General features: G+C 40.4%; 1 protein-coding gene across 14 annotated transcripts in view; it reads right to left on the bottom strand.

Moving 5' to 3' along the window:
* The window catches only part of ARID1B (AT-rich interaction domain 1B), a 335,886-nt gene that overhangs the window by 7,187 nt on the left and 301,821 nt on the right, over positions 1-26,878 (bottom strand). For 10 of the 14 annotated variants that reach the window (XM_056344131.1, XM_056344139.1, XM_056344133.1 and 7 more), the window contains 7 exons: positions 21,371-21,580; positions 17,754-17,958; positions 8,997-9,135; positions 7,496-7,668; positions 5,704-5,854; positions 4,577-4,693; positions 2,930-3,026 (listed from right to left, as the gene is read on the bottom strand). In XM_056344131.1, the coding sequence (XP_056200106.1) occupies positions 2,930-3,026; positions 4,577-4,693; positions 5,704-5,854; positions 7,496-7,668; positions 8,997-9,135; positions 17,754-17,958; positions 21,371-21,580 (1,092 nt within the window). The remainder of the gene's footprint in view (positions 1-2,929; positions 3,027-4,576; positions 4,694-5,703; positions 5,855-7,495; positions 7,669-8,996; positions 9,136-17,753; positions 17,959-21,370; positions 21,581-26,878) is intronic. The other 4 variants (XM_056344137.1, XM_056344138.1, XM_056344141.1 and 1 more) reach the window with 1 other exon arrangement.

Here is a 26,878-nt window from a genome sequence, read left to right as displayed (position 1 = left end):
TGCACGAAAAGGCAACAGTCCTGACCAACTAAAATACTTTCGCTTCTTTTTCATGCTTAGTCTACTAAGAAGAAAAATATTTTAAAAATTCAAAACCACTCAGTGAATATTTTAAAGTGACAGGCACTGAATAAACTCTTAAAATAACAAGATATGCTACAAGCATACGTGTCTGAAACACTGGATCTTATGACAGGGCATAGGCCTACACACAGTAAATTTATTAGTATGAGAAAACATGCTGTTGCATTTGCTACTCTGTGTAATTCCCAGGACCACGGTCCTGTTTGGGCAACCATCCCTCTTCCAAAATCATCCTAATCACATTTAATTTACTGTGAGATTATTACAGCAAATGGTCACATCCAAACGTTCTGTTCTAGTTTATGCAGGTTCTTACCCTGCTGATCAGTAATGAATTAAGCAATGTAACTAACAGCTGCCACCTATGGTTTATTCTCTCTTTGTTTCTCACTCTCTCAAGTGGGGGATGTGTGAGGTAAGCTGTTTCACCTTGGGGGAAGTTTAGCTGTTTTTAAATCATACAAGCTTGTATGTATTTATGTTTAAGACGGCAGAACAAAAAAAGACATGTTGCAGTTTAAGAGGTAAGGTTTGCAGTGGCCCTTAGTTCCTGTGGGAGTTTGTTCCACAGTTCAAACCACACTGAGTGCTCTGAAGCAAAAAATGTGAATTAAATGGGTGATTTTTGAATATATGATCTATGATAAACTCAAAGTTATGGCTCCCCCAGAAACTGTAGCTCAGCCACGCTGCACAATGTATACTAATGTACCAGAGTTAAGATCAGACAAAATTCTGTATGTATTCAATATGGGTCAGTTAAAACAGCTCTGGGATTCATAAACTCGTCTTCCAACTTTGGTGCGCATAAAACCACAACTACTGTATTGCATGAAAGTATTTTTTTTTAAACTTGCTATAGAGCTGTCTGGCTATCTGAGAAATACCTATTTTCAGCCTTATATAAACTACTTGCTGTAGGCAAATTCCACTCTTGGGACCAATTTTTATGTTAAGAACTGACTTGGCAGTTGCCACACCTAAAAACGTGGTGTTTGTTTTGCCACAGTGACTCAGAGCGCTTAAAGTAGACACTTGGGAATGAAGCATGTGCCTTTGTAAAAGTAGTTCATCGCTCTTGTGTATGTAGTGGCAACATGCCTAATGGTACCCAATGCTGAGGGACAGTGATGCACCTGAACTCCCCCTCCTGTGTTCAGCAAGAGACTGAGGCTGCACGATGTGTGTCTCTCTCCACCAGGGATATGGGATTCTGAGACCTCACAGAAGACAAAACGACACCAACACAGGTGACCTGCTGCAAAATAGCTCTTAGGGAATAAGCATTTCTACGGGAATTGAAAAACCCAGCTCGACGTGCTTCATTAGCCCCAGGAGGTCATGCTCCAAGCGCCTCCTTCCCAGGTCATTCCCTACAGCCTTCAGGCTGTAGATGTAGCTTTGAAAGGGCCATTTTTCACGTTCTTCCTGTACCACTATAGAGTGAAATGTAGGAAATTGAAAATAAACTAGTGGTAACCTAATCCCTAGCTAAATGAAGAAGTGGAATCCTCTGAGAGGGAGAAGCTGAGGCCAGCCGGGATCCTTGCCCTTCATTCTTCACTGATTTTTTGCATTAATGCATTTTGCATTCAAGAATCATTGTACAAAGCATATAAACAGCACTAAGGACAGGGCCAAGTATATTTTTCCGAATTCTAGCTGTCCCCTTGCTTAAATGAACATGTCGTTAACATATTCCCTGCACCCATTCGCATGGAATATAACAAACTGTTCTGTTATGTATATTTGCAATTTCCCCACTAAATCACCTAGACTGCTAGCATATGCATAAGGAACAATGGATCAGTTTTTTGACTATGCTATTTTAGGGATGTTATGAACTAAAGAGATAAGCAAGAAATTCTGAAATTGAAATTTATATACATTTTCAGTACAGTCCATCCTAAGATTGCCTCTTTAAGGTTCCTCTCCGCTCCCTGAATTTCCTACTAAAACTCTATCCCAAACTGAAAAGGACTACCTGAAATTGGCTGCAAAGTAGCTTACATTTTAATTTTTATATTATAATGAAATGCTTTCTGTTTTGGAAGCTAACTTCAATTACTGCATGACTAGAAATGAACTGATAACACGCAAGATGAAACTGATCCTCCTGAAGTCAGTGGAGTTTTGCTATTGACTTAAAAGAGGGGATTTTGCCCACAAGGTATTAATGATACACCTAACAAAAAATATTAATAATTAATATAATTTGTATTTTCAAAGTTATTACACAGTTTGGGAGACTGGAACATACCCATGTTTAAACTATTTTTAACACTAATAATGTTCCCTCTCATGTATTTGTACCCTATTATTACTAGCGATAACATGTGGGGACTATGCCATCTGATCTGTATTAAAGATAGGTATCTCATATGAGCCATCAAAGCATTCTGAATAATTGAGAGTGCTGCATGTTCTACTTTGTTCCCGTTTTCTGCTGGGTTCACTTGGCTGCATGACATTAAGTTAAGGCCTCTCAACCTGCCAGCCAAGCAGCTTTCCCATTTGCTTCCGGAATTGAGGCTGCATCACTTTACTAGCCTGCGAATTATACTTTCCTAGTCTGCTGGTTATTAACTTGGGACAATCACTTGATACACATCCAAAGCCACAGGACATCTGTTAAAATTTACACTCTTCCAGTGTAATGAATGCATTTTCCTATAGCTGCACATACACTGCTTATTCATATGGACTGTGATTTTGACCAGAACTACAGGGCCCCTCTGTGCCAAAAGACAACTATTGTATAAACACATTTTTGAATGTATACAGAATTTTGGGTTGACATTTATTGAACAAATGTTATGAATATAGCCGTTTTCCTCTTTCCTACCTGCTGCTGTGGATACATTCCAGGCTGATGTCCTCCATATGGTGGCTGTCCTGAGGGAGGTCCTTGTCCTGGATACTGCTGCCCATACGGTTCATGCCTAAAACAAAGCATTCAAATCAACACTTAGAGCTGCTGCAATTTCCAAGCCACTAGGAAAAGCAAAGTACTCTGATGATCTTGCACCTTGAAGATATTTGCCATTTGGAAACAAGGTGAAGGTACAATGCGGTATGGTCCTGAGCCAGATGTAGTAAGCTCTGCTGGAGCTGGTAGTGGAAGGAAGGAGATAAAGCAGATAGAAGAAAGGAGGAGCAGTGAAGATGCAAAAGAGAGATTTAGAGGTAGCACTCAGGAACGGGAATAGGGTATGGTCAGCAAAGATGTAAGAAAGGCAGCTGCAGCCACTGGGAACTCATCTTAGGTAGAAAAGTATCTGATGTACAGCTCAAAGCCTGCAAGTCAGAATTCTTGTGTTTTATCAAGTTAGTCTCCAAGCAAGCCACTTTCTGGATTATTAAAGAATATTATCAATAGTTAACTGCTAATTTAAAGTGAAATTGTGATTTTAGTCTGACGATAAGTGACAGAAAGCGAGTACAAATTTCATTACAATATGTAACATTTAAATACATCATCACTGAGTAAAACCAGAACTCATGATTTTGGTAATGTTCATGTCATTTTTGATTAAAGCTACATAATGAAGCATACAAAAAGGAGGCAGTTATGTTGCACTGGGAAACTTACCTGTGGCCTTTAAGACCTTTGAGGAGCACTATAGTGCAACTGCAATATTTTTAGCACATCTGAATGAAATTTAGGTTGCTGAAATGGAGTACTTGGAAAGTGTTAAGACTGATAAATAAGTAACACTGTATTTCGGACCAAATAATTCCTCTCTGTATGCTACCAGTTAGAACACATCTACAGCTGAAGTATAATTATGGAAGTAATATATCAGGGAGAGTCAGAGAAACAGAGGACTGGGGAATCTGACACATTAAAAGAACTAATGGGACCCAGTTTTTCCAAAAGCATAGAAAACTCACATTTTTTGAGTTGACCAGACTGAAAGTAATAGCTGTTCAGTATCTCCTAAAATTATGATGTGGATGGAGAGTAATTACCTAATGCCAGTTAAAAGAACAATGTAACTGATAGGAATTGTCTACGGTTGTCTGAGATGGTTCATGCAATAAGATAAAACTGAGTGAAGGTACATGTATGTTATACATAAGGGAACACTTCCTAAATGTTTAATTTGTTAGTCACAGGATAACCACGAGCCAGGTGGAGCTCTGAAAGCTTCAGAACTGGTGTCACTTAATGCTGCTCTGGAGAACTTGGGCCTATAAAATGTGTTCTAGTTCAGTATTGGCAGGGAGATACACAAGGAAGGACATATACTCCACTTCTAACATCTCTGATTCTACAGCTACAAAAAATCAACTGATTCACCCAAGCCTCCGCCCCTCCCTCTGGCCCCCCTCAAGAAACTGAACCAGCAGTAAAAGCCTAAATAAGAACAGACGAAACAGAAGTAGCACACCAAGAGGCCACGTATTCTGTCTATGTGCTCTCACAGAGGCTGCTAGCACTCGTTAGCAGGTTATTGTAGATATTACAAACAGAGAAATCAGTGTTCACCTTTGCTGGCCAGGGTAACGATTAGGAGAGTACATGCTTGGGTCACTGTTTGAAGGCACCATGTTGCTTTGACCAGGTGGTCCCATACTGCCTTCAGGACCCAGCCCATGATCCGACCTAAAAAATGACAAAGGAAACCTCATTCTGTAAAAAGCACTTATTCTCCAAAATTGCCAACAAAATAAAACAAAACACACCCCTTAAAGAAAACATTCTCTTGACTTATCACCTTCCACTGGAACCCTTAACTCTCGCTGACTCCCTAGCAATGTGACCTATTGAACACCATGATTATACTTGTGTTGCTTTACTCACCTACTGCTTCAAACTACTGACTGAAAACTACTCCGCTGTTACACTAAAAGACCCACACCGCACAACTTTGGCTAGGCTACCATCAGGAAACGAAACCTGAAGCTAAAGTACACAGCCTAATGAAAATAAAAGTAGGAATACAGCCATAGCTGCAAAACCTACCAGAATACTTAATATAATGCAAACATTCTCAAACCATTCTGCTTGCTATATACTAATGCTTAGACATCAGTGATTTCACTGATTATTTTTTTTGTCCCAAAGCCTTTCCTGGGATAAACAAAAGAGGACCCAATTTTTTTTGTGTGTACTTCACTGAAAGACAAACTTACGAGGATCCTGATGGACACACTGCAAGACTGGTGCCCCTACAGCTCAGACAACAGAATCCAGATTCTCCAAAGGCAATTCACTAACAGACCACAAACCGGACATGTTTAGGCTATGCATTTTGTTTTTGATGAAAAGCCCACCAACAACTAACTGCTCAGGTGAAAACATGGCCAGCAGACTAACTCAGGTGCTACTTTATGCCATCGCAGCCCAGCCCAGCCCAGCCCAAGGCAGCTGTCAGACACCCACGTGCTGATCTGCTGCAGCCTGAGTGACTTCTAAGGTGCGACAATTCCTCATTATTGATTTCTGTGAAGAGCTAGACTCAGTTATTACCAGTGGTTTGACTCCCAGTTACTAACATGCTGTAGGAAATGTAGGCTGCTACATTCTCTGCAAGGTGCAATGGGAAAATGAGAAGGGGAGAGACAGCATAATTTTCACTAATGGGCTTTGCTTTTTCATGAAGATTGACTCACCTCCTGTCATAGCCACTTCCATAAGAGAACTGCTGTCGCTGGCTCATGCTCATGTTGGACATTGCTCCAGATGGACTCTGGTTATACATATCTTGTATTCCACTGTTAGGCATTTGTCCAGGGGTCATGAAAGGCTCATTGCTTCCAGGCACTGCAACAATAAGGGAAATCAAATATATTATTCTGGGTGTTTGAAGATATCTTTCTATTAAATGATGTATTTTAAAATAACGTTCAGATCCCTAACACTGCCAAGGAGAGTTAGCTGGTGTCTGACAAGCTCTCAAGGGTCTGATGAAAACACATGAAGCAGCACCACTACCAAGATGATGGTTATATTAAGGAGCTGCAAGCGAGGAAAGTAATCTCATCCTATGGAACTGAGCTCATCAGGCACCAGGCAGTTTCTTTCCTGTAGTCCTCATAGCTGAGGATGAACTCACTCTTGTTCTTTTCACCCCAAACAATGCTAAATATGAATGCAAATGTAAACCTTACAAAACAGATGAAAGCAAATCTCCTAGTTTGGATTACAAGGCTGTCAGAATCAGGCTCTTTTTTTCCCCATAAAGCCCTCATACATACATGTATACTGTAATTTAGTTATCGAAAGGATACTGTGTCTCAATGTAGCTTCTCGAACAGGATGGGCGTATTACTGGATATAAATCCCCAAGCAAACAGAGGGAGATAGTCTATGCTTTAGTCCCTCACAGTAGACACTGAACAGAGACATTTCTGTTTTGACAGGATACATACGTGAAACATACAACAAAGTGTAATAAACCCACTTAATCTCACATGGGTATAAAACCTAAAGTGACTCTAAGGCAGAGAGGGTTTTCCCTTCCTCCAACTGTGTTATGCTAGTGTCCACAGCCCAGGCAAAAGGATTTAAAAGGAAGGTTTAAAACAAAATCACATCAGATTAGCCACATCTTTTAAAGCATCTCCCCACTTCATCACCTATCTATCATCCCTGATTTCTGGACATTTTCTTCCTATTCCTTCCTTTTGCTCCCTTTTAGTTTCCACTTCTTAAATTTCACCTCCTCCATCTGCTCTTCTCTTTGCAGCCATTGTGAGCCCTGCTTGTCTTTTTTCCTCCCACTTTCCTATATATGAGGCACACAAGATTGATTCATTTTAAGCACACTTTACAAATCTGCTTTTACATCCACAAAACCATCTGTAGGTTAAGTGCCAAAAAGGACAAGTCAGGGTTGACATGAATTTTCATTTTTGTTTTCTAAAAATAAACTGACTTTGAGTGTGTTTATCACCTTTTGTCAGGGGCTGTCCCATTGAGAAAAAATTAGCTTTCCTATTCTGAAAAACAGGTAAACTGAGACAGAGAGCGTTAGGAGACTTGCTCAGTGCTGCACAGTGAAAATTCAGTTCAGCCCCATTACAACCAGGCATGTTGCTTTTCACTACTTCACATTCTTAACACTGAAGTCCAGCATCTGATTTGCAGAGTAACTAACCACCTTCAAGAAACATAGGGCGCTGCACAAAATCTAACCCTATGAATTGATGCCATTTCCTGAAATGTATTCCTACAAGCATTTTTAGGATACTGTCAAGTCTAAAATAAACAGTGTGACTTTGAGAGGGGAAAATATGACCAGCCCAGAATGAAACACAATTGTATTACAACTCTCTTCTTGCTACAAGGATACCATTTTACCAATGGTAAAATCACCAAAGTTTAAAAGCTCATTCTGATGACTAGAACCTCTGGATTACATAGAAGTAGGGAAGAATGCTTAAGCTCCCACAAAGAAAATACCTTTTCTCATTCCACCGAAAGGATCTTTATTCGGCTCATATGGCATCCTTCCCATCATATCTGGCATGTTTATTCCCTGCTGGTATGGTGCATTTGGCGTCATGGAGTTTCGCTTTGGGAATGCTGAATCACTTACATCGGAAAAGGGATCATGCACACTAACTGCGCTGTTTCTAGCAGATGAGAAAAAGGAGGCATTAACATCATCACGTAGTCATAAGAATTATGAAAACAGACTGGACTATAATACACCTAGCCCATGATGCTGTGGCAGTGATCAGTGCAAGATACATCCGAGGAAGATGCAAGAAATTTTCACAATGGACAATCATTTAAAAAATCTTCCCATTTTTTTCCTCACGCTTATCTGGCTACTTACCTTAAAGATCAGCGTTTCTAATCTAATTCAACTGTGTGTGTTCCTATTACTCATATAAAAGTCTAAACCTCTCTGAAATTTCACTAAGCTGTTTGCCTCACCACCCCAAGGCAGTGAGCTCCACAGATCATACGCTGTGTCAGAATTACTTTCTATCACTTTCATATTTATTACCTTACAAATTTACCAAGCACCCCATTGCACTCCTACTAGAGGAAAGACTAAACAGCAACACTTGATTTACCTCCCAAATAACATTTACTCTTAGGGAGAGGCACTAACCTTTATGACTGCAGCCAGCTTTATTCTAAAGCCCTTAAAAATTCGGCTTGGAAAATGGAGTTTCCCTGATAACTATCAGATTTATTCTTAATGAAAAAGATTTTTTTTTACATAGTGAATGAAAACTCATTCTGAGTTAAAGATGATTTTAAAAGGTTCTTGTTATCCTTTCTGCAGTATTACAGAGGGAGAAAAAAAGAACCTAATTATGTAAAGGTTGGGGTGACTCTGTACATAGTTCAGAGCTCAGATACTTTCCTGCCAAAGTCAACAAGAGCTTTTTTTGCTGGACCTCAGTGGGCTAAGGACCTTTAACAAATGGCAAGGCGCCTCCACTTCAGATTAAGCCAGTCTGTGTGACTTACAGGACACAGAACTGAAAAAGATCTCGTGGTCCGTCCAGTTGTATCCTCTGTTATCCCAACCACTGTTACTATATAAGCTTTTCATAATTTGAACTTAAGTGACACCTTAAAACCACACATTCCTCCTTCCTGAGCATGAATGGCTGGACCTGTATACCAGAGGAGTACAGGGTAGGCTGTGGTTCTAAGCTGATGGCTGGGTTCCACCTTCCTCCCCACTCTTCATATATGCGCATGACCGCCTTGGCACTGGTGCTTGTCTGATCCTTCTCTGGTGTTTAAAAAGCTAATGCAGCTCCTACTCCTTCCTCCCTTTCCCTCTCTCCCCCCCAAAAAGAAATAATTTTCTGCTGCTTTTAAGACTCTGACTGGTTCACCAAAGAATCAGATGAGTGCCTGAGCAGTTGGGAAAGACTGGCTTAAACTGTTGCAGAATTACAGCTAACAAAAAAATGAAGCAAAGCTCTTTTCATACCTGCCACCCTGCATAGGTGTCATCTGTCCATGAGGTGTTGATGCTGGTGTTGGGGGCTTCAAATCGCCTGGCACTTCTGTCATGGAATTACTACCAGTAGACTGTGGAGTCTGTGGGCCTTGCAAGGAACCAGAATTAGCTGGGAAAATAAAGAAAAAGGAAGTATTATAAGGTAGCAGCCGAATTCCTGTGGAAATAATAATCAAGGAGAGAAACTGGTTCTTTCTCCCATAAGCCTGCTTATACCATGCATCTCAGTACTTTGTAACTTCTCCAAAATCCTCTGAGATCAGGATATGCTGTGCCGTAATAGCCATCATCTTTCCTAGAACCATGAATTTAATCTGCTGCCTGAAGCAACAGGAACAGAAATCATCTAGATGAAGGATCATTTAAATCAGAGGTCAGAGATACAAAGTTAACTGTCTGTAGTTCACGACCCAGTAAATGAAGGTTGTTCTTTGGCAGAGCTTCTATATATAATCACGACCACAACACATATGTTTATAAGGCAAATTTAAGCCAGAAGCTTTCCCTCACAAATTTTAACTGTTATATTAATACAAATTCATAATTTCATTTACCACTAAAGGCAGACATTTCCATGGCGAAACAGAGCAGATGATTAGTGGCACACTGCAACCTTATGCCATCTTTGAGACAACATAGCACAGGATTGTATTTAAGAAATGCAAAAGGCAATCTGGGATAAAAAGGAAGTGATCACTGAAAGCATAATGTGAACAGGAGACTATAAATAACACTCATAATAAAATTATGAAAATAGCAGTGGACAGCTTAACAAAAAGTAGTTAGGGTCATGGTAAAGTACATGTAACAAGACCAGGTCAATTCTGCAAAGCAGCTGTTTCATCTGCAAAAATGTCTGTGCTGAGATCTCGGAAAGCAATAGAATACCTGCACTACTGTCCTCCTTGACCATGGTAAACAGTTATATTCTTGATATGACAACAAGTGTAGAAAAGTGTATACTGTTCCATTCCAGTAAGACTGACAAGTAATAAGGTCATTACATGAATACATCGTACAAGATAATGATAAAATACATCTAGACCAACCTTTTAGACACTGAAGTTACTATTTTCATATGACTACTGAGGAGAAACACGGCCCTACCCCAAAGATCTGACATAGTAGTTTTCTAATTTAGAAGGTGGTAAATGGGAATTAGTAACAACATCTAAGCCTTGGATCTGACTGGCCTTGCAGCAGAAATTCTGCTTGAGGAGAACTTGTAGGACTCAAATCTTTAGATGCAATTGGGGGAAAAAAATTATCAACAGAAAGAATTCACAAATCTAATAAGACTCGGAAAGACATGGCTCTGGCTTGAGAGGTCCTTCTTTTTTATGAACTGTCATGTAAGCATTTTATAATGCCTGACTACATTCAGCAACCAATTAACAAAACTTTATAAATTACTGTTAGAGGGAAAATTGGAACAAGCAATATGAGCTTTTCTTCTGTGTGTGAAAGAGAGAGTGGTTTATAATTGACTCAGAATCCTGGAACACTCATCATCTTGACAGGCAGAGCTTGTTTTTAACTGAAGAACACCTTTTTTATATGTGTTTAATTTATATCTGTAACACATGTTCCACTATCTGGAAATCAGTCTCAGTGGCAAGTGCATATGTAAAATCCACATTGCGCAGATCACATTGTTCTTGTCCTCAGCTTTCTGAGCCATGTTTGGATTACACTCACAGAGCAACAAGGTTCAAGAAAAAGTTTAAGAAAAGCTCTCTGATTGCATTAATACAGTAACAACATTTGCAACAACTAATGCTACAGTTGACTGAAGGCTTTGGTACTATAATAAAACAAATCCATATCATAAGAAAAAAAAATAAATCATCATATTCACATAAAATGAACCCTCTCTATATATGACTCCTGAGTGAGCCAGGATCATTTTCCTGCCCTTGAGCTTTAAACACAATTCTAGATTACTTCTGAAAAGCTTGAAAGCATTTCTGAGTTAAGCCACACATTGTCACACACCATCTTGTTATATTAGAACCATGTAAGTGAACATCTTAGTGTACCCATATACTTACCGTAAATATGATATTGCCTAACCCTGCATATTTCTCTTATGGTGGGCCATTAAGCCGCGATTAGGTTCTTCCCTATCCTACCTGAGCAAGAACTTAAGCCATATCTAAAGTAAACCTAAAGAAAACAAGCAAAATATTTTTTCAGTATTTATGGGCTGCATGAATACATAATCTTTATATTATGAATAACAATGTGTTTTATATAATCTTCTTATATAAGGAAAGGTTTAAAAGCAAAAAGATATCCAACTGAGAAGCTACAAGATAAATTTCTATCTGCTCAGTGGTGGTTGTAAGGTTGGTTATTTCCGCCCCCAGCCCCCCCCCCCCCCCCCCCCCCCCCCCCCCATTTTAAATAACTGGTTATAAACAGCTGAAAAAATGGAAGGCAAATGCTATCATGAGAAGTGCAAAATTTCTGAATACTGCTTTGTTAATACATTTTGCTCTTGACCACTATTGGATCTGGGACACTTCTACAGAACAGGGAACTGCAAGTGTTTCAGTCTCTTGATTATGTGGTCATCAGCTACCAAGAAGAGTCCAAGCGACCTACAAGCAACTGCAAAGATAATTATTTCTATGTCATACACTCACAGGCCACGGAATAGTTCATCCGTATTTTACTAACAGCATCAATGCAAATAGCACATTACTTCACAAAGAGTAAGGTAAGCATATACCCTTAACGGTAACTGTTTGTAGAGCAGGTACAATTTTTTAAGCAACTTAACTTCCTCTTGTAGGATGTGATTTTCAGTACTTTTGCCAATTTCCCTCAAGATGATTTTATTTTGGAAATTTTAAGCTGTAACTGGCTGGCTTTTTCTAAAAATATGCCTTCGAAAATATATGGTCCTCCTCTGTTGTATTTTTCTGTCAGTCTTCCAAGCCAAGTATACATTTGGTCACCTTTTTCGTACACAGTACCAGCAGTCCCTTCATTGTCTGAAGAACAGACTTGGCCGTAATGCTGGGGATGTGCCTGTTACAAAGAAAGTACTCTTGCTGTTCCAGTGTTGATTCTGATTTGGTTAAATTTGTAAAAATACCTGTTTATATGTATAGATTATTAGCTTGCTATATATTCACTGCTTGGTTTTCTGAAAGGATCTTTCTAAAAGCATCTGAAGTTTGTACTTATTTCAGGCTGCAGGTGAGCAGGACTCTCACTGTAATTCAGCTCCTGGGTTGATCTGGGCAGTCTTGAATGTGGAGCTGAGCATGAGAACCTATAGTCAGGAAACCACCCTGCACAAGCTCTCATGGTTAACAACTGGAGGTTGGCAAGCAAAGGCAGGGCAATAGGGTTTCTGACCATCAACAGAAAAGGAGAATAGGAGAATGTCAAGGGGACTGCAAATCTGCAAAGGAGACACAGATGCTGCTGAGATCAAATTAGAATATGAAAAGTCTGAAGTTGCATGGACACGATATTACACAACAGGGAAGGCCAACAAAGCAAAGCCCAGAAATGCAGCTAATGAGAGTTAAACTACGAGGAAAGTACCGTAAGGGGCTGGATAAAGAGACAAAAACAGTGGAAGAGTCCAGTACTGGGCAAATGAGTGAAAATTTGCACAAGAGGTTCTTAGATGTGTGTTCCTTTTCTCAGAGAGTCTGTTTAGAGGTGCTGATTTCCAGCTGTGCAGAACACGTAGGGCAACTGATGAGGTCATATAAAGGGCTATACATGGCCAAACTTAGAAAAACTGGCACCTAGAAATAGCAGATAATCGTGTTATAAATTTCTTGGTAGCCCGGTTCCTCTTCTGTAGAATGGGAATCATCTTACTTTCCCTCTCAGATGGGTATTGCGAAGGCTGATTAATGCTTTTTAAAGCCCTCAAATACAGTTGTAGTGAAGATGAGAGAAAACAAGGAATACATTTTTAACTCTGTTTGAAAACTGTGGCACAAGTAAGGGCTGTGTACTGAAAAGTGAGGATAACACAAAATACCGAATAGCTCCGTACTCACTGGTCGCTGTTTATTCTATGCACTGAATGATACAGACATGTCATGGAAAAAAATTCAATGTGACTGTATAATTAAGAGTGTATTGAACTGTATATGCACAAGGAAACATAATTAAGTTTGCAAAGATTATATTTCACTTCTGGCATTTCCTAACTTTTGAACATTTGACTTTGCATCAAAGCAATGTACTTCAAACAGTTCTTTAATACAGCATGTGCACACAGGTGCCTGTCTGCACATACGTTAAATACAAACTAGTTATGTTCTCTCACACATACACTGCTATCAGCAATATTTTCTAGTTGAAGAACATAAAAACAACCCTCTTCCCTGTATGAAAGCACAACATCCCTTTTCCATGTTTCACCTTAGATTTGATTTGCTAGCTGCTCTCTCAATTTTTTACATCTATCCTTGCAGGGTTTTTATTATGGTGGTAGATGTTTGATTTTGATTGTGGGCATCCTGAAATAGAAGCTGTATCTTTTGAAGTTCTTCATAAGCTTCAGTATTAAAGAACTAAGAAGGAAGACAAACAACGTTCTTTTAGAATAGGTAATCTCTGCTTACATGATCCTGCAGCTGACTTGGGGATGTGTCCAGGAAAAAACCTGTGTGTACATAGCTACTGAATTCTTCATCTCGCATCTACATCTCAGCAACACTTGTCTTTCAAGTGTCATAACAGATTTGTAAGAATATGCTTTTAACAATAGAAAATCCATCCAAAATGAAATAAAATCAACATCTTTGTCAGTAAGAAGGTGAGGTCCTATAAACTCTTCCACAGTTCACTCAACAGCATGCACTATTCTTGGCAGCATGGAATTAGAGCTCTGGCGTGGCTTTTTCCTTGCAAAGCCTGCATGGCAGTAAGTATGCTTTCAGGAAAAGACCCTTTACCTACCAGAACAGAAATATGCAGTTAAGAAAAAAAATATCTTTCTCTTGCCAGCATTTTTTTTTCCTTCAGGGAAGAAAAAAAACCACCAACCCCAAGCAAAGAAGAATGCAACCTCTTGAAACTCCATTAATACGAGGCCTGACCTGCTCTCTAGGATATCCCTACCTTTTGCCAGAAGCTACAAATGTATACTCTAAAGTAAACAATGGAAAGGTTACTGAAGGTTAAGTACATTCACATACTTCAGAGTGAACAGCCAGCCCCCACGCTGGGAAGATAATTTACACAGCACGAACCTGGTGCCCCAGTTAGTCCAGGCTAGGGGCTGCTGGCTGCGGCAGGCCCCCCCTGGGCGGGCACGGGGGGCACCTCTGTCCGTCCCCCCATCCACCCCTCTCGACCCCTTGCCCATCCATCTTCTGTGGGGATTCCCTGGCCGGCCTCATGACACGCTCCATGACATCACCTGCCTGCTAATAATAGCACTTCAGTCAGCCACCCGCCAGCAGAGACGGATGGGTTTGGTTACAGATGCACTCACTGAATGGCTGTGTCGTGTGGTGCTGTGCCGTGTCCCCCCGCCCTGCCTTCCCCCTCCCCAAGTCTTGTTTCTCTGCTGCCAAGGAAACGCAGGGAACACACTCTTGGCTCGCTCTCGCTCCTTTTCCAACGCAGGCATACAATTTTACAGGTTGGCTGTAATGAAATCTCCGCTGACATCAGGGCCAGCTGCTGAGTGTTACTCGGGAGCATCTTTGGCTGTACCACTGTGGCCAGTGTGTTCATTCAGTATAGGATAAACACTCAGTCTGTAATTTTGAGAGTCAGGTGTACATAACCGCTTACTGCAGCTAAGCATTTACAGTGCCAGAGTACAGCAAGAAAAAAGAACTCCTTCATGCTGATGCTCTTTTGAAATTTGTTCTCTGGCACCCATTAGTGCTTAGCATAATGGCCCCCAAAATTCTTCTCAGTTTAGAATTTGCCACATAGATTTGTGCGTATTTTGGTCGAAACTATCAAACATGCATGACAGGAAGAGTGTTTTGTCTTTGCAGCCACTTCGAGAAAACATTAGAGTCCTAGAAGGATGCTTATGAAGACCTACAACGCCTCTCTCTCTCTCTAAAGGATTTTATATGCAGCAAAAGAGTGGCCAACAGCTGACATGGACCTGGGCACCTTATGAAGATCAGCTGATTTTTAAACTCTCATAGCATCAGCTGGTTAGAACTGGGCAAAACACAACACCCTGCCCTCTGAGGCAAGTCTCCCTGCTTTTTTATCAGAATTAACTTCAGCCCCAATACTGTAACTAGTTCTCTGTAAATCGATTTGGCTTCAACGTGGCTCTGCCTACACTGAGCTAACTGCACAACAGAGGCTAATGGTTAAAGCAAGGACCTTTGGAAGCCACTCTTTCTTTTTGTATGGGGCTCCTGTTCCCTCTGAATGCCAAAGAGTAACAGATTATCTAAAGTACATCTACATCTCTGCTGCTTTTGTGCAGTTAAAATGTTAATGTTGGTATATACTAAAGGAAAAGGAGCAAGAAAAAAAGCTGGCTATTAAAGAGAACAGGCTTGTACTCTGCAGCATCTATACCTCAGCGGGATTTCATGTACTAAAGCTGATACACACTGCGAAAGCCTTTCTCCACACAGAAGTGCAGTTCCATTCAGTAACACGAGCTCTTTTCTCGCCAACAAAACAAACCTTGAGATCTTTGCTTGCTTCCCCCTCTTCTAGTCTCTATGTCCTGCTGTGTTTTTATTTTAGAAAAATAGTTTCAGTTCTCGTCATAGACAGCTTGCTAGAATGTTATGATAAATTTAAACTTGGACTTTGTCATTTTCATCTGTAGCACCATGATGCAAAAGGACCCTGTAAAAGTGGTATGCCTGACACTTCTTTTGTTTCAGGTTTGCATATTTAAATAATGGTTCTTCATCCCAAAATGCATCCAATTTATAGTGATCATTCCCAAACCAAATACTGAGAGCAGTGTTGGAGAGAGAGGGGTAAGGGAGGAGAGAGCAAAACAAAAACCCCAAAATACTCCTGCATTTTTAGTACTGCTGTTTAGTTTTAGAAACAGATGAACTCTCTTCACCCTCCTTAACAAGCCTAACAGTTTCAGCTCCCCTTACCTGCCTTCTCAGGAAGTGACAGGCACATCCAACACCTTTTTTTTTTTTGCCGCAGCGCACATTCACAACACTCTGTACTCGTTTCAGACAGATAAACATTTGGACTATAGGCTTCACTTCTAGTACCAAGTGTTTTCCTGCATCTTCTAAATTTGCATTGCAAGTAACCTAGTTATTTTCTCTATTAAATAATCAGCACTGGGGTACCTGACAGCCCTAAGTGTTAACAAGGTGGAGGAAATTTAAGTTATTACACAGAGAGACGTACCTAGGAAGATCTTAACCAAACACTCCCCCAAATCCTTACACTGGATACATCAGGCTGAGAAAGGTTTACACCTCATTACTGTTATCTTTCTCTGTACTGACGAAGCACTATCATAAGAAATGATCTTGTAAAGGCCAGAACTGTATTATGTAATTATAAAGGTCGTTGCAATTTTCTAGTATCCATGATGGGATACTGGAGCCACACAGCCTACAAACCGCCTGCAGAGCCTGCTGGGTCCCTGACTTGCCACTTCCCATTTTCAGTCAGTGAACTGCACTAACAGAAATTAAGTTATTTAATACTTTCCTAAAATTGCCTTCTAATGGAGGAAACTGCTGTAAACATTCCAGGAATGATATTCTCTTGGCAATAACAGAAGATGATCTGCCTAACAGTAATTGCGAAGGTAGTTCACAATTTTGTCAAATTATTTTGTTGGTCAGAAAAGCCCAATAATCAGCAAATCAAAGGATTTTTTTCTTCTTCCATGGGTAGTCCAGAAGTCAACATCATACACCAGTACTACACTTCTTCCTATTTACTTAAAATATTTCTACTTAAGAAATTTCCTGGCTTGAATATCAATAATTACTATCAAGTCTTGAGAGTCTTAGGTTAAATGAATTTAGAAAGAAAACAGTACAGTTTCAAACACCACACCGTACGTGCAAAAAGAACAGCCAAAATAGAGCAATTCCAGTTCCAGTTTTTCAGATGGGAAGATAAAGACAGCGATGCTAATGACTTATCTGACATACAGGATTAGCAACAAAAGAACACAAAGCGTGCCTCCAAACTACGAGGTCTGGCGGTGGGGATACACCATACTCTCTCCATCTGCCACACATTCAACACGGGCTGTATCAGAGCAGTCATCTGAGACCCACTGATCAGTCCAGCATCTGCCATCCTGACTCCAACCGAAGCTTCACTGACCAGCAGTTCTGTAGAAAATGCAGCTTCAGAGTCACAGCAAGGGAAGTGCAAGTACCAGAAGCTGATCTTTAGACAAATGGACGCTCCTTTTAGTACTGGCTGCCTCCTGTCTTACAGTGCGTGCACATCTGTGCAGAATGCTGTTCTTTCTACCTTGACGTTGTAAATCTGAATATTAAGGGTATGCTGGTGCGCACGTCTTCACATCTTAGAGTGAGCAATGACAAACTAGACACATGACTGCGGGTGGCCCTTCGGAGGTAAATCAGATTTGACTCAGGAGCTAGCTCCAACTTTGAAAAGAAGATGCCAACAACGTATTTATCCCTGTCGTTTTTCCAGCATTAGCAAGACATGCTGCTAAATATATAAACTGCAACCTAGAATCTTTCGCATTCAAAAAATAGTGTAAGAGGCTGCAGATTTTTGACCTACCAGGAGATGGCGGCTGAATCTTAGGTTGTTTCTTAGTATCTCCAGTGCTGAAGACTTCTGGAGGGGGCTCCTCCCCTCGCTCAATCTTGCACTCGAAGGCAAACAGGTACTGAATGTATTGTTTTTTCAGGGAGCTGGCTGCGCTGCTCGAAGTGCCAACGTTCAAGGTAGTTGCCAGCTCACGCCACTTCTTGTTTTTATTAACCTAGCAAAATAAACGGCAGAATCATTGGTTTGCAGCAACATGGTTTAAGTCAGGAGACGAAAAAGAAAAAAAAAGCAAAAAAAAAGCAGAACTAATGCCTTAGTTTACTTTTTTTATTTTCCTCTTTTAACTAATGCTCATTACTCCCACACGCAGTAATGCATAGACGGCATTTACAGTTATAAAACCATTAAGGAACCTGCTGATAGCTACATAAAAAGCTTTGCTTGTGGAGAGTCTTCTGCACGGTTCATCTTTTAAATGCCTTGCGCTCTTCCCAGGGCCTATGCTCTTCAGTTAGCAATCCATCTCCAAGCACATTCACGCTTATTCTCCCCCTCTCTGACACCCACCCACACCCACCCTATTCTAACTAAAAAGCATCTTCTAAAAACTAATTTAGAAAGCAGTAACACTGCTAGTCTGCAATTTAAGTATTTGAGCACTGATATGAAAAATAAATTTTTCTCCAAAATAGCCACCAGCTGTCAAATAGTTCAGTCTGTAATTCCTGGTTCAAGTCCTTTCACTTTAGGGCATCTTGCAGGGACAGATCAATGATCCTTTGGCAAGGTGAGAGGCAGAGTGAAGCAAGGACCCTTAATTAATTAAGGCAGACTTCAAACACACAGGGCTAGTCCAGCAACACTCTGTATTACAGTGCTGACTGCACAGCTCTGCTGTGAGTCTTCTTTGCAGTGTAAGGCTGAGAATATTGAAATACTCTGTTCGTGAGTTCCTCAAACACAGCTGATCGGTAATAACAGCAAAGTTAATCTGTCATCCTGGACGACGCCACTGGTTTGCTCAGCAGTACTGCTCACAGCAGCCAGGTTTTTTGCTGTAATACCTGATGCCCCAAAGTTCATTCAACCAGTTGTGCAACTGCTAGGGAGGGGAGGCAGCACCGAAATAAATGGGCTTTACACATCCGAGCATCTCAGCTTTTGTTGGGGAAGAATCCTGATTTCATGATGACTGCTACTTGCCCTGAGGCCTGAGATTTGAATGACTCCAATTTAACTTGTATAGCTACGAAGGTTATCATTAGCCACACCGTCTCGAAGCCTGCGTGCCGGCAAAGGAAACATTTCTTCATTTTTCTCAGTGTTTAGTAACACCTAACTGCTGTCAGTCAGAAAAGATCTTTTGAGGATAGCATTAACAGCAAGCAGGTTGGCATGGCTATGCTAAGTGTTTATAATTCTCTGGTACATCCTGCAAGAACCCAGGAGTTGAAGGAGATGAGATTTTCATAAACTGCCCCTTGTTGAGGCTTGAAATCCAGTTACACAGCCCTTTGTGCCTACTGACTTACAGCTAAGTGGTGCGTAAAGAACACATTGCATAATGCAAACAGAAACATTCATGCCTAAATGCCCAGTATATTGGCATTTAAAAGCAGACTGCCAACAGCTGGTCTGTTCATGTTGGGACCCCATCAATTGCAACTATTAAGACAGGGAATATGCACCAATGCTGCACAGCTTCACTCCCTGTCACTCTCCAGGCAGAATCATGAGATGTGGAGGACAGCACTTGCAGCCACAGCTTTTTAGGAGAGCATCACACAGATACGTTTAAATAAAGCGCAGCAAGCAAGGCTCTCCACCTCTCTATACCCCCAAACAGATAAACACAGTGATCATTCATGTGGGCACACCAGCAAAAACAGGAGCCTGTCAATTTTTACCAGTACTCAAGCACATGCATTTGGAACTGGAGCTCTTTCAAATATCAGTCTCAGTGAACAGCATCTATTCTTTGGCAATGCATAATGTCTGTCAGTGCAAGTCAGCACTGAGTGTCCCAAAATAAAACAGATTTCCATAATAAGCGAACATGAATGACTTTCTACAATATCTCATCCGCCTCCCACCTTGCTTAATTTTTGATGCTAAAAGTCATACTATGGGCACAATCACACTGTATGAGGCAGAGCAGCCGCACGATACGATTTACCTGTAATAAAGTTTCTGAGCTAAAAGTAATCACATCGTTATGATGCTGGAGGGCATGAGCAGATTACTAAAAATGTCAGGATAACATCTCTTACCTATATACAGCATTTAACAGCTGGCAAGGTGAACTATATTAGGTTTCTCTGCCTTCCTTTCACAACAGGAATAGCTAAATTCTCTGGACTTGAAGGGCCAATGATCTAATTCAGTAGTCAAATCCTGCGTTGGGAGTGGACCATTAAAAACAGCACTGAAAATGGCACTAACTGATGTCGGACATTTCTTTCTTGAACTAACCACACAGATTATTAAAATGTGCTCTCTTTCTGAAGATCCAATTTGTCTGCCATATTTTTGATCTCAGTTTTTGTAATAAATGTAAAATTATATCTATTTAAATAATAAATATTATCTATTTTATATTAAATATTGCATACACAAATTTATCTACATAGCTATGTTTAAGACTTCATCTTGCCAATCACTGAACACCCACCAATGTTCTTAAATCCATAGAAATTATGGGCCTCAGCACTCCACAGTAGCTTCTAGTACCTAGAAAAGTGATCCCTTCAATGCAAAGGATGATTTGTAGAAGTATCAGGCAAGGACAGATGACTCTGAATAGCAAATCCAAGGCTGCAAATGCTGACCATTTTCTCCTGCTTTCCCTTTTGATGGTGCTAGACAATGAAACATTTAGTTTTGGTCTGCGGTGGTCAGTCTTGCAGAACTCACAAGTGATTTCCAAACATCCCTTTGCAAAACTTCCAGTTAACTGGTGAGAACACAACCCAAAGCTTTGCTCTGTGACTTTGTTATTCTCAGCTCTTCCTGCTTTCATTTTCCTTCATCTCAATCAAGTAATTCACCTTCTCCTTGTAACTGTTATGTTTGTAAGGCAACCCAAAATATCCTGTAAGCATTTTCCAAACACAGGGAATGCACAGTGTATGTCTCAGAAACAAATGTACCATGCAGAGACACTCTGAGATGAAAGGTCTGGAATGAAGGACTTTGTTTCAAGAATGTATCTGCCACTTCTCTGGAGAGATTAACTGATTAGTCCTAGAGGCAGTATCCCTATCTGGGAAGGATGGATTTCAAAATCTCCTTTTTCCTTCAGTTCTGTCATCTGTTTCTTACTCCTAACTTTGATCCAATGGTCTCCTCCTCTTTTCTTCTCTTAGTGGCATTACTGGATTCCCCTGAACAGGTAACAATTTCATCTGTTTATAGAAATGGTCAATTTTGATCCAAACTCTATAGAGTTTTAGGGCAATTACACAGCCCAAAACGAACTCTAGACAAGTATTACAGCACAAAACTATTTCCTTCAACAACGTTGTCAGGGCTGAAAAAGTAACGATGTAACCAGCAGGAAATAATCTAGAAAAAAAAAAAAGTGTTTTGCCTTTTCAAATGGTTCACTTGCAAGCACTTCTTCTCACCTGTGCTAAACCTCCAATCTCTTTGACGCAGACATAGAGCCTGAACAAGTCCAGGGGCTTCTTGCCCACAGCTGGCAGACTGGCCACAGGTGTGCCCCTCTCCTCCATAAACGTCAGGTACCGATCTACCCACATCTTGCGCTCCGGCTCATTTCCTAGCTCATAGACTTTAGTGATCTTCTCTCCAGTTGTGGTAGAGGAACTTGATTTCTAAATCGCAAGAAGAAAAAAAAAGAGTTGGGGGAAGGGTGGGAGGGGGAGGGAAAAGAAAGTAAGAAACTCACAACATTGAAAAAGAGAAGATGTCAAACAAACTAAAGCTATCACACAACAGTCAGGAATGAAGGCTACTAGTTCAGGCACAAACAGTACATTCTGTCCATATACGGAAAATTCAGCTTTTTAAATAAAGGGCCCAAACTCCCCATTTTCATATTTCTTTCACTGATCTGAACTTTGGATCCCAGAAGGCAAGTTTCTGATGTTGCCTCATGTCATTTTAAGAAGAGGTAGCTCTCACATAGTGCCTCTCATCCACTTATCTGGAAGTGATTTGCAAGCAGTAATTTGGGTAAAATTAAAACCATTTGTCCCACACAAGTTTACATAATCCTAAAACCAAACCAAATGAACCTTCTCCTCTTTGACCCCCAGAAGGGGCTAGAAAACCTGAAAGTGCTCCTCCAGAACAGGAATTGCACAGAAGTAGCCTAAAGCATGGATCATGGCAAACTAGCACACTGAAGAGCGGTGCTCCCTTTAAGAGTCACAAATGGTTACACTTCACTATCTCTTCATACCACCACTAGCCAAAAAGCGAGGTGAACAAGAGTCCTGACAGTACAAGGAGACTGGTGGCAATACTCTGTGAACTGCCAATAATGCCTGTGAGTAGCTACCGCTGTCCTTCCTTGGAAGAGGGCAGAAGATAACGTCTCACATGTCCTCCCTTGCGAAGAGAACGTGTATTATGATCTGGGGAAAACCAGGGATGCACAGCCATCAGAACTGAACCACCACTGTGCAAAACGCAAAAGAGGTGGAAAGAGCAGAATTGTTTCTCATGTGGCAGAAATGCAGGAGCGAACCCATTTTCCTGCTGGGCTTCACAGTTAACGAAAGCTCATGCTATCTTGATGCCCTTTATGCGGAGATGGCATAAAGCACCGAGGCTGCTACACAAGCTCTAACTTCTCACCATATCTTGACTGTGCAATGTAACCCTGTCAGCTGGGCTCTGTGCCATGTGCAGATGGACTATGCCTTATCCATCTGAGCTGCCTCTGACCTGATAGCAGAGAGGGGCTGCTGCTTCTGCAGGAAAACCCTCCTGCTTGCAGAAGGTGATGTCCTCAGCAGTGGAAGATGGGAGCGGTTCAGAATTACACACAAGAAAAAGACTGATATAAAGCTTTGGGAAAGGAGCCAAATATATGAAGGGAAACATATCCTTTATGTCTGTATAGTAAAATCCTCAACTTTGTGGTTGATCGCAGCAGACACTTCTTTAAACTCATCTAGTCAATCACTCTTTCCCTCCCTTGCCTTCTCCCTACTTTGAACAGGAGACAGCACTATTCTGAATCAAACAGGACCTTATTTATAATTTAACATTCCTAAAGCAGACCCTAGCTGTACCTCACAGATGCTACAGAACCACCCACTCTGTCCATGTCCCCACACAGCGCTGGTGAGGACTGGCACTCGACACCATGAAAGATGCAGTGGGGTAGCATCCAACTGCCAATGATTTTAAAAGCACTGCCACCATTCATCTTGCATGTTAGCCTGGAAAATATGACAGGCTCTGTATCAGCCATTAGCTGAAACTTGGCAACACTGGAGGAGAGCCAGGAGGAAAGAGATATGAAGCCAAGGGGGGTGACCCAGCAGTTCCATGAGCCATTGCTGTTCTTTCCAGTGAATTGATATTCATTTTAATTAAATAAATAGCCTCCTATAAAGTTTTCTGCCTTGTTTCCTGATACTGTAACTTCTTTGCAGTAGTCTTTCCTACAGACATGCATTATTACCTGCCGTACCTAGAAATGAGGAGCACTCAGGAATGTACTTGGGTCAGATTCAGTTGTGTTACAACTCCTACTGAAGTCAGAGTCAAGGCTGAATTTGTTTTACTAATACACTATGTGGCTTGCAGGAAAGTACTTACAACATGAGTCCTGCAGATTATGCAATGAAAGCACAAACTAACAGTGTAATGGCAACCAGTTTACTGAAAGCATCATTTGCTACGTATCTCGGTGTTTAAGGAAATCAGTTCAACTCTTTTCAACAAACGCATTTTTTCCAAAGATTCTTTTTGGCAGTGAGTGGGCAAGAGGGAATTAGGCAACTCATATTGCTACTAATCCAATTTTGTAGTAAGAACCGATACATGATCACATGGGCTTGGACAGTTGAATAAACTGGAGCCACCCCAGTACCAATGGCAGTAAGCACAAAGTTGCTTTACAGCTCATCAGCATTTATTTTAATCTTACTTTTATGATGCCAAAGAACTCTAAATGAAAACAAAGGTGGGAAATTGCAGTTTTACCTGACAAATTTTGTATATGCATATATTCTAACAAATGAGGCAAGAAAATAGTTTCTATTTCACTTTTATGGCAGCTCATGATGAAGAAAGTTCAGATTTACCAGTTTTACATTTTCATTTTTGTACGGTAAGATTCTCTTTTTCATATCAGATTCAGAGCAGAATGGAAACAGTTAAGAATTTTTCATTCTGGGTTTTTCTACTATACATCTCAAATGATGATGCTTTTCAGCAGTGTGGCAGCAGGCTCTAAAATGACAGTATAATCTGAAAACTTTTCACAGCTTACAGAAGGTAAGAAGTGTTTCTTACTGTGTGAGCTTTCAGGTTGTCATGCTTTGTAAAACGAGTGCAATTTTCTTCTAAAATGAAATGTTAACTTTAGAAGAATGCACTACAGGGAAGAATGCTATTCCTCAAGAGTAAAGAGCTTTTCCTCTTCTCTATTTTTATAAATGTAAACATATAAAAATGACAGATGTGTGCAAGCTAGTCTACACACAAACAAACTTCAATTCCACAAAGGCAGATTCAGCTGGAAGCCTAAATTTGCCTATAGGTAAATGTTAACCCTCAGAAAATACAGGCTTATTACAAAATTATCCCATTATCAGATTGTTAACTAAAATGAGCGCATGCCAGGCAACGCGGGAAGAATACCGAGCATGAGCTTTTCTTCTGTTAAGTTTGTTGGCAATTTTGGTGATAAAAGAATGCTACTTCAAGCCTGTGGCACATACCTTTACCAATGTAGTTATATTCTACTCTGCCCTCAATCCCTAGCACTCTTCTAGATGGCATGACTGGTTATGTTTAAATAGATGATTTAAAAATCCCCACCAAAGTATGTGGATATCAAAGCCAATTCCCATATCGTATCTTTTGAACACTATACTTTATTTTCAATACACCTACCACCTGTTAAAACTGTATTATATACAGACCCTTGTACAGTGAGTGTGCAGAATCCTTCAGAGCAACACAAATTCCTGTAGGAGTTCTTTTCACATTAAGGCAGTGGGTAGTTGTTTCTGTACATATCTTTTAGCATCTGTATTTATAGAACTATCTACTGTTCACTTCCCCCACTTCAATAATGAATTTGCCAACATTACACTTATTAAATAGACCTATTCTACTACAGAACAACGTGCATACCCAGGCAGCAAAAACTGCCAAAGTCCAATCCCTAGCAGGGGCTTTTACAGGACACAATCCTCTTGTCAAGATTTCCTCCTGAAGGACTCTGCAGACCCCTCACGGCTAGCACCACAGAGATACAGTACTATTCATGTGTATTCACTGTCACGTTCTCAAGTATCTATGGGCAGTGAACAACATTTAATGGGGTTTTCATAAAATATTGTTTTATTCACATTGCAACAACCCTGCATAGTTCACACCCACACTTGAAATTTTTTTTCAAAGAATTTTAAAGCCACCTTGTCACTGTCAAGTACGTACACAACGTGCAAAATTAGTACAGCAGAAGTGTCCTGCTATTGATGCACACGAAGAGCCCTCAAAACATAATGTTCAGCAATTCCTTCTTCACGTTTTCTCATGCCTCACTTCCATATAAAACTGCTGAAAGAGAGGATCCACCTAGTAGGATCACAGGGATACTGGGAAGTGAATCACAGACCATTCACCCTTGCTTTTATCCTCTGCTGGAATACAGCAGTTGTAGCAAATGAAGCAGCTCTGGGATTTAATGAACAAATTCAGGCTGTTTTAAAGTGTAACGGAATGCCTGCAATCAATCGTTCCAGTCTACGTCAGGCTGCTGCTGAAGTCAATGAAGTTATCCAATACACTGGCCTTCACAGGTAAAAAGGGATCAGCTAATTTACAGCACTTATTTTTCTGCCATTCCAAAGCACTGTATTTATCCATATCTCTGTACCAAGAAGTTAACTGAAGCTAAAGACACAGCAGCATTTGGACAGAAGGGCATTCAGAAGAAACTGAAAGCACAAACTTTCTCCCATTTATTTTTTCCAACGCTATACTTTGGCATATTTACATGGAAAAAACCTCCACATGTTCACAGTGACTCTAGGATTTGTTATGCAGTGTATGCAATGAACTCAGGAATGCATTACCATTTGGTAGCCTTGCAGAGAAAGAACTCTGTGTGTTAAGACAGCCTGTGGAATAACTCTCTTGCTTTCCTCCAGAAAACCACCCAAAGAAACGATACCCAAAACATTGCTACAAAGAAAGCTAAGGTGAGTTTTTGGAACCACGCTTTCAGAAATGCTGTTAAGAAAAAGATGAAACTTTGTGGGAACAGGTAACACCAGCTGCCTTCTGAGACTCAAAGTCGCTGCCAAATAAACATCAAAACATTCAGGTGGTACATTTCATGCCATGCTGCCCCTTTGCTCAGGGGATTCACTAGATGTCCCATTTTTGGATGGCAGATCTTTCCCCCTCCAATTGGCCTTCCTCTGTTTGCCCTGAGACATACTCTTCAACGTATCACTTTGTGAAAATTAAGTTCTTATCAAGAATTGTTGCTAATTTTAAGTGCACATTAACATTGGGAAAAACCCCTTTACATTCCTCACAAGAATATTTTTCAGGAATTTTCTACAGACAAATTATGATCATTATTACTTTCAGTAAAAAGAAAGAAAAGAGGAACAACATATATTTTTCTAATTCAAAAAAACAAAGCAAAAATGACCAAGTGGACATTTGCTCCCCGTAGGCAATATCAGCTTATGTCTTCATTCTCTTTTCTATATACGTATATAGATTTTCTATGTGTGTATCTATAGATAGATATATAATGAAATTAATTTTTAGCTCCATGCGTCTCTTGCTCAGGTTTTTCGTTACAACCTGTATGAGAATGACTAAACATTATTCATCTAAAAATAGTTTTCTAAAAACATACATGCATCAGTTTTTTCTACCCACAATCTGGGTTATTTCAAAATAAC

The sequence above is a fragment of the Falco biarmicus genome, chromosome 6 (assembly GCF_023638135.1).
Source record: "Falco biarmicus isolate bFalBia1 chromosome 6, bFalBia1.pri, whole genome shotgun sequence".
NCBI classification, from domain to species: domain Eukaryota; kingdom Metazoa; phylum Chordata; class Aves; order Falconiformes; family Falconidae; genus Falco; species Falco biarmicus.
The sequence above is the reverse complement of the archived record's forward strand: the minus strand, read 5'-3'. Positions and strand labels throughout refer to the sequence as shown.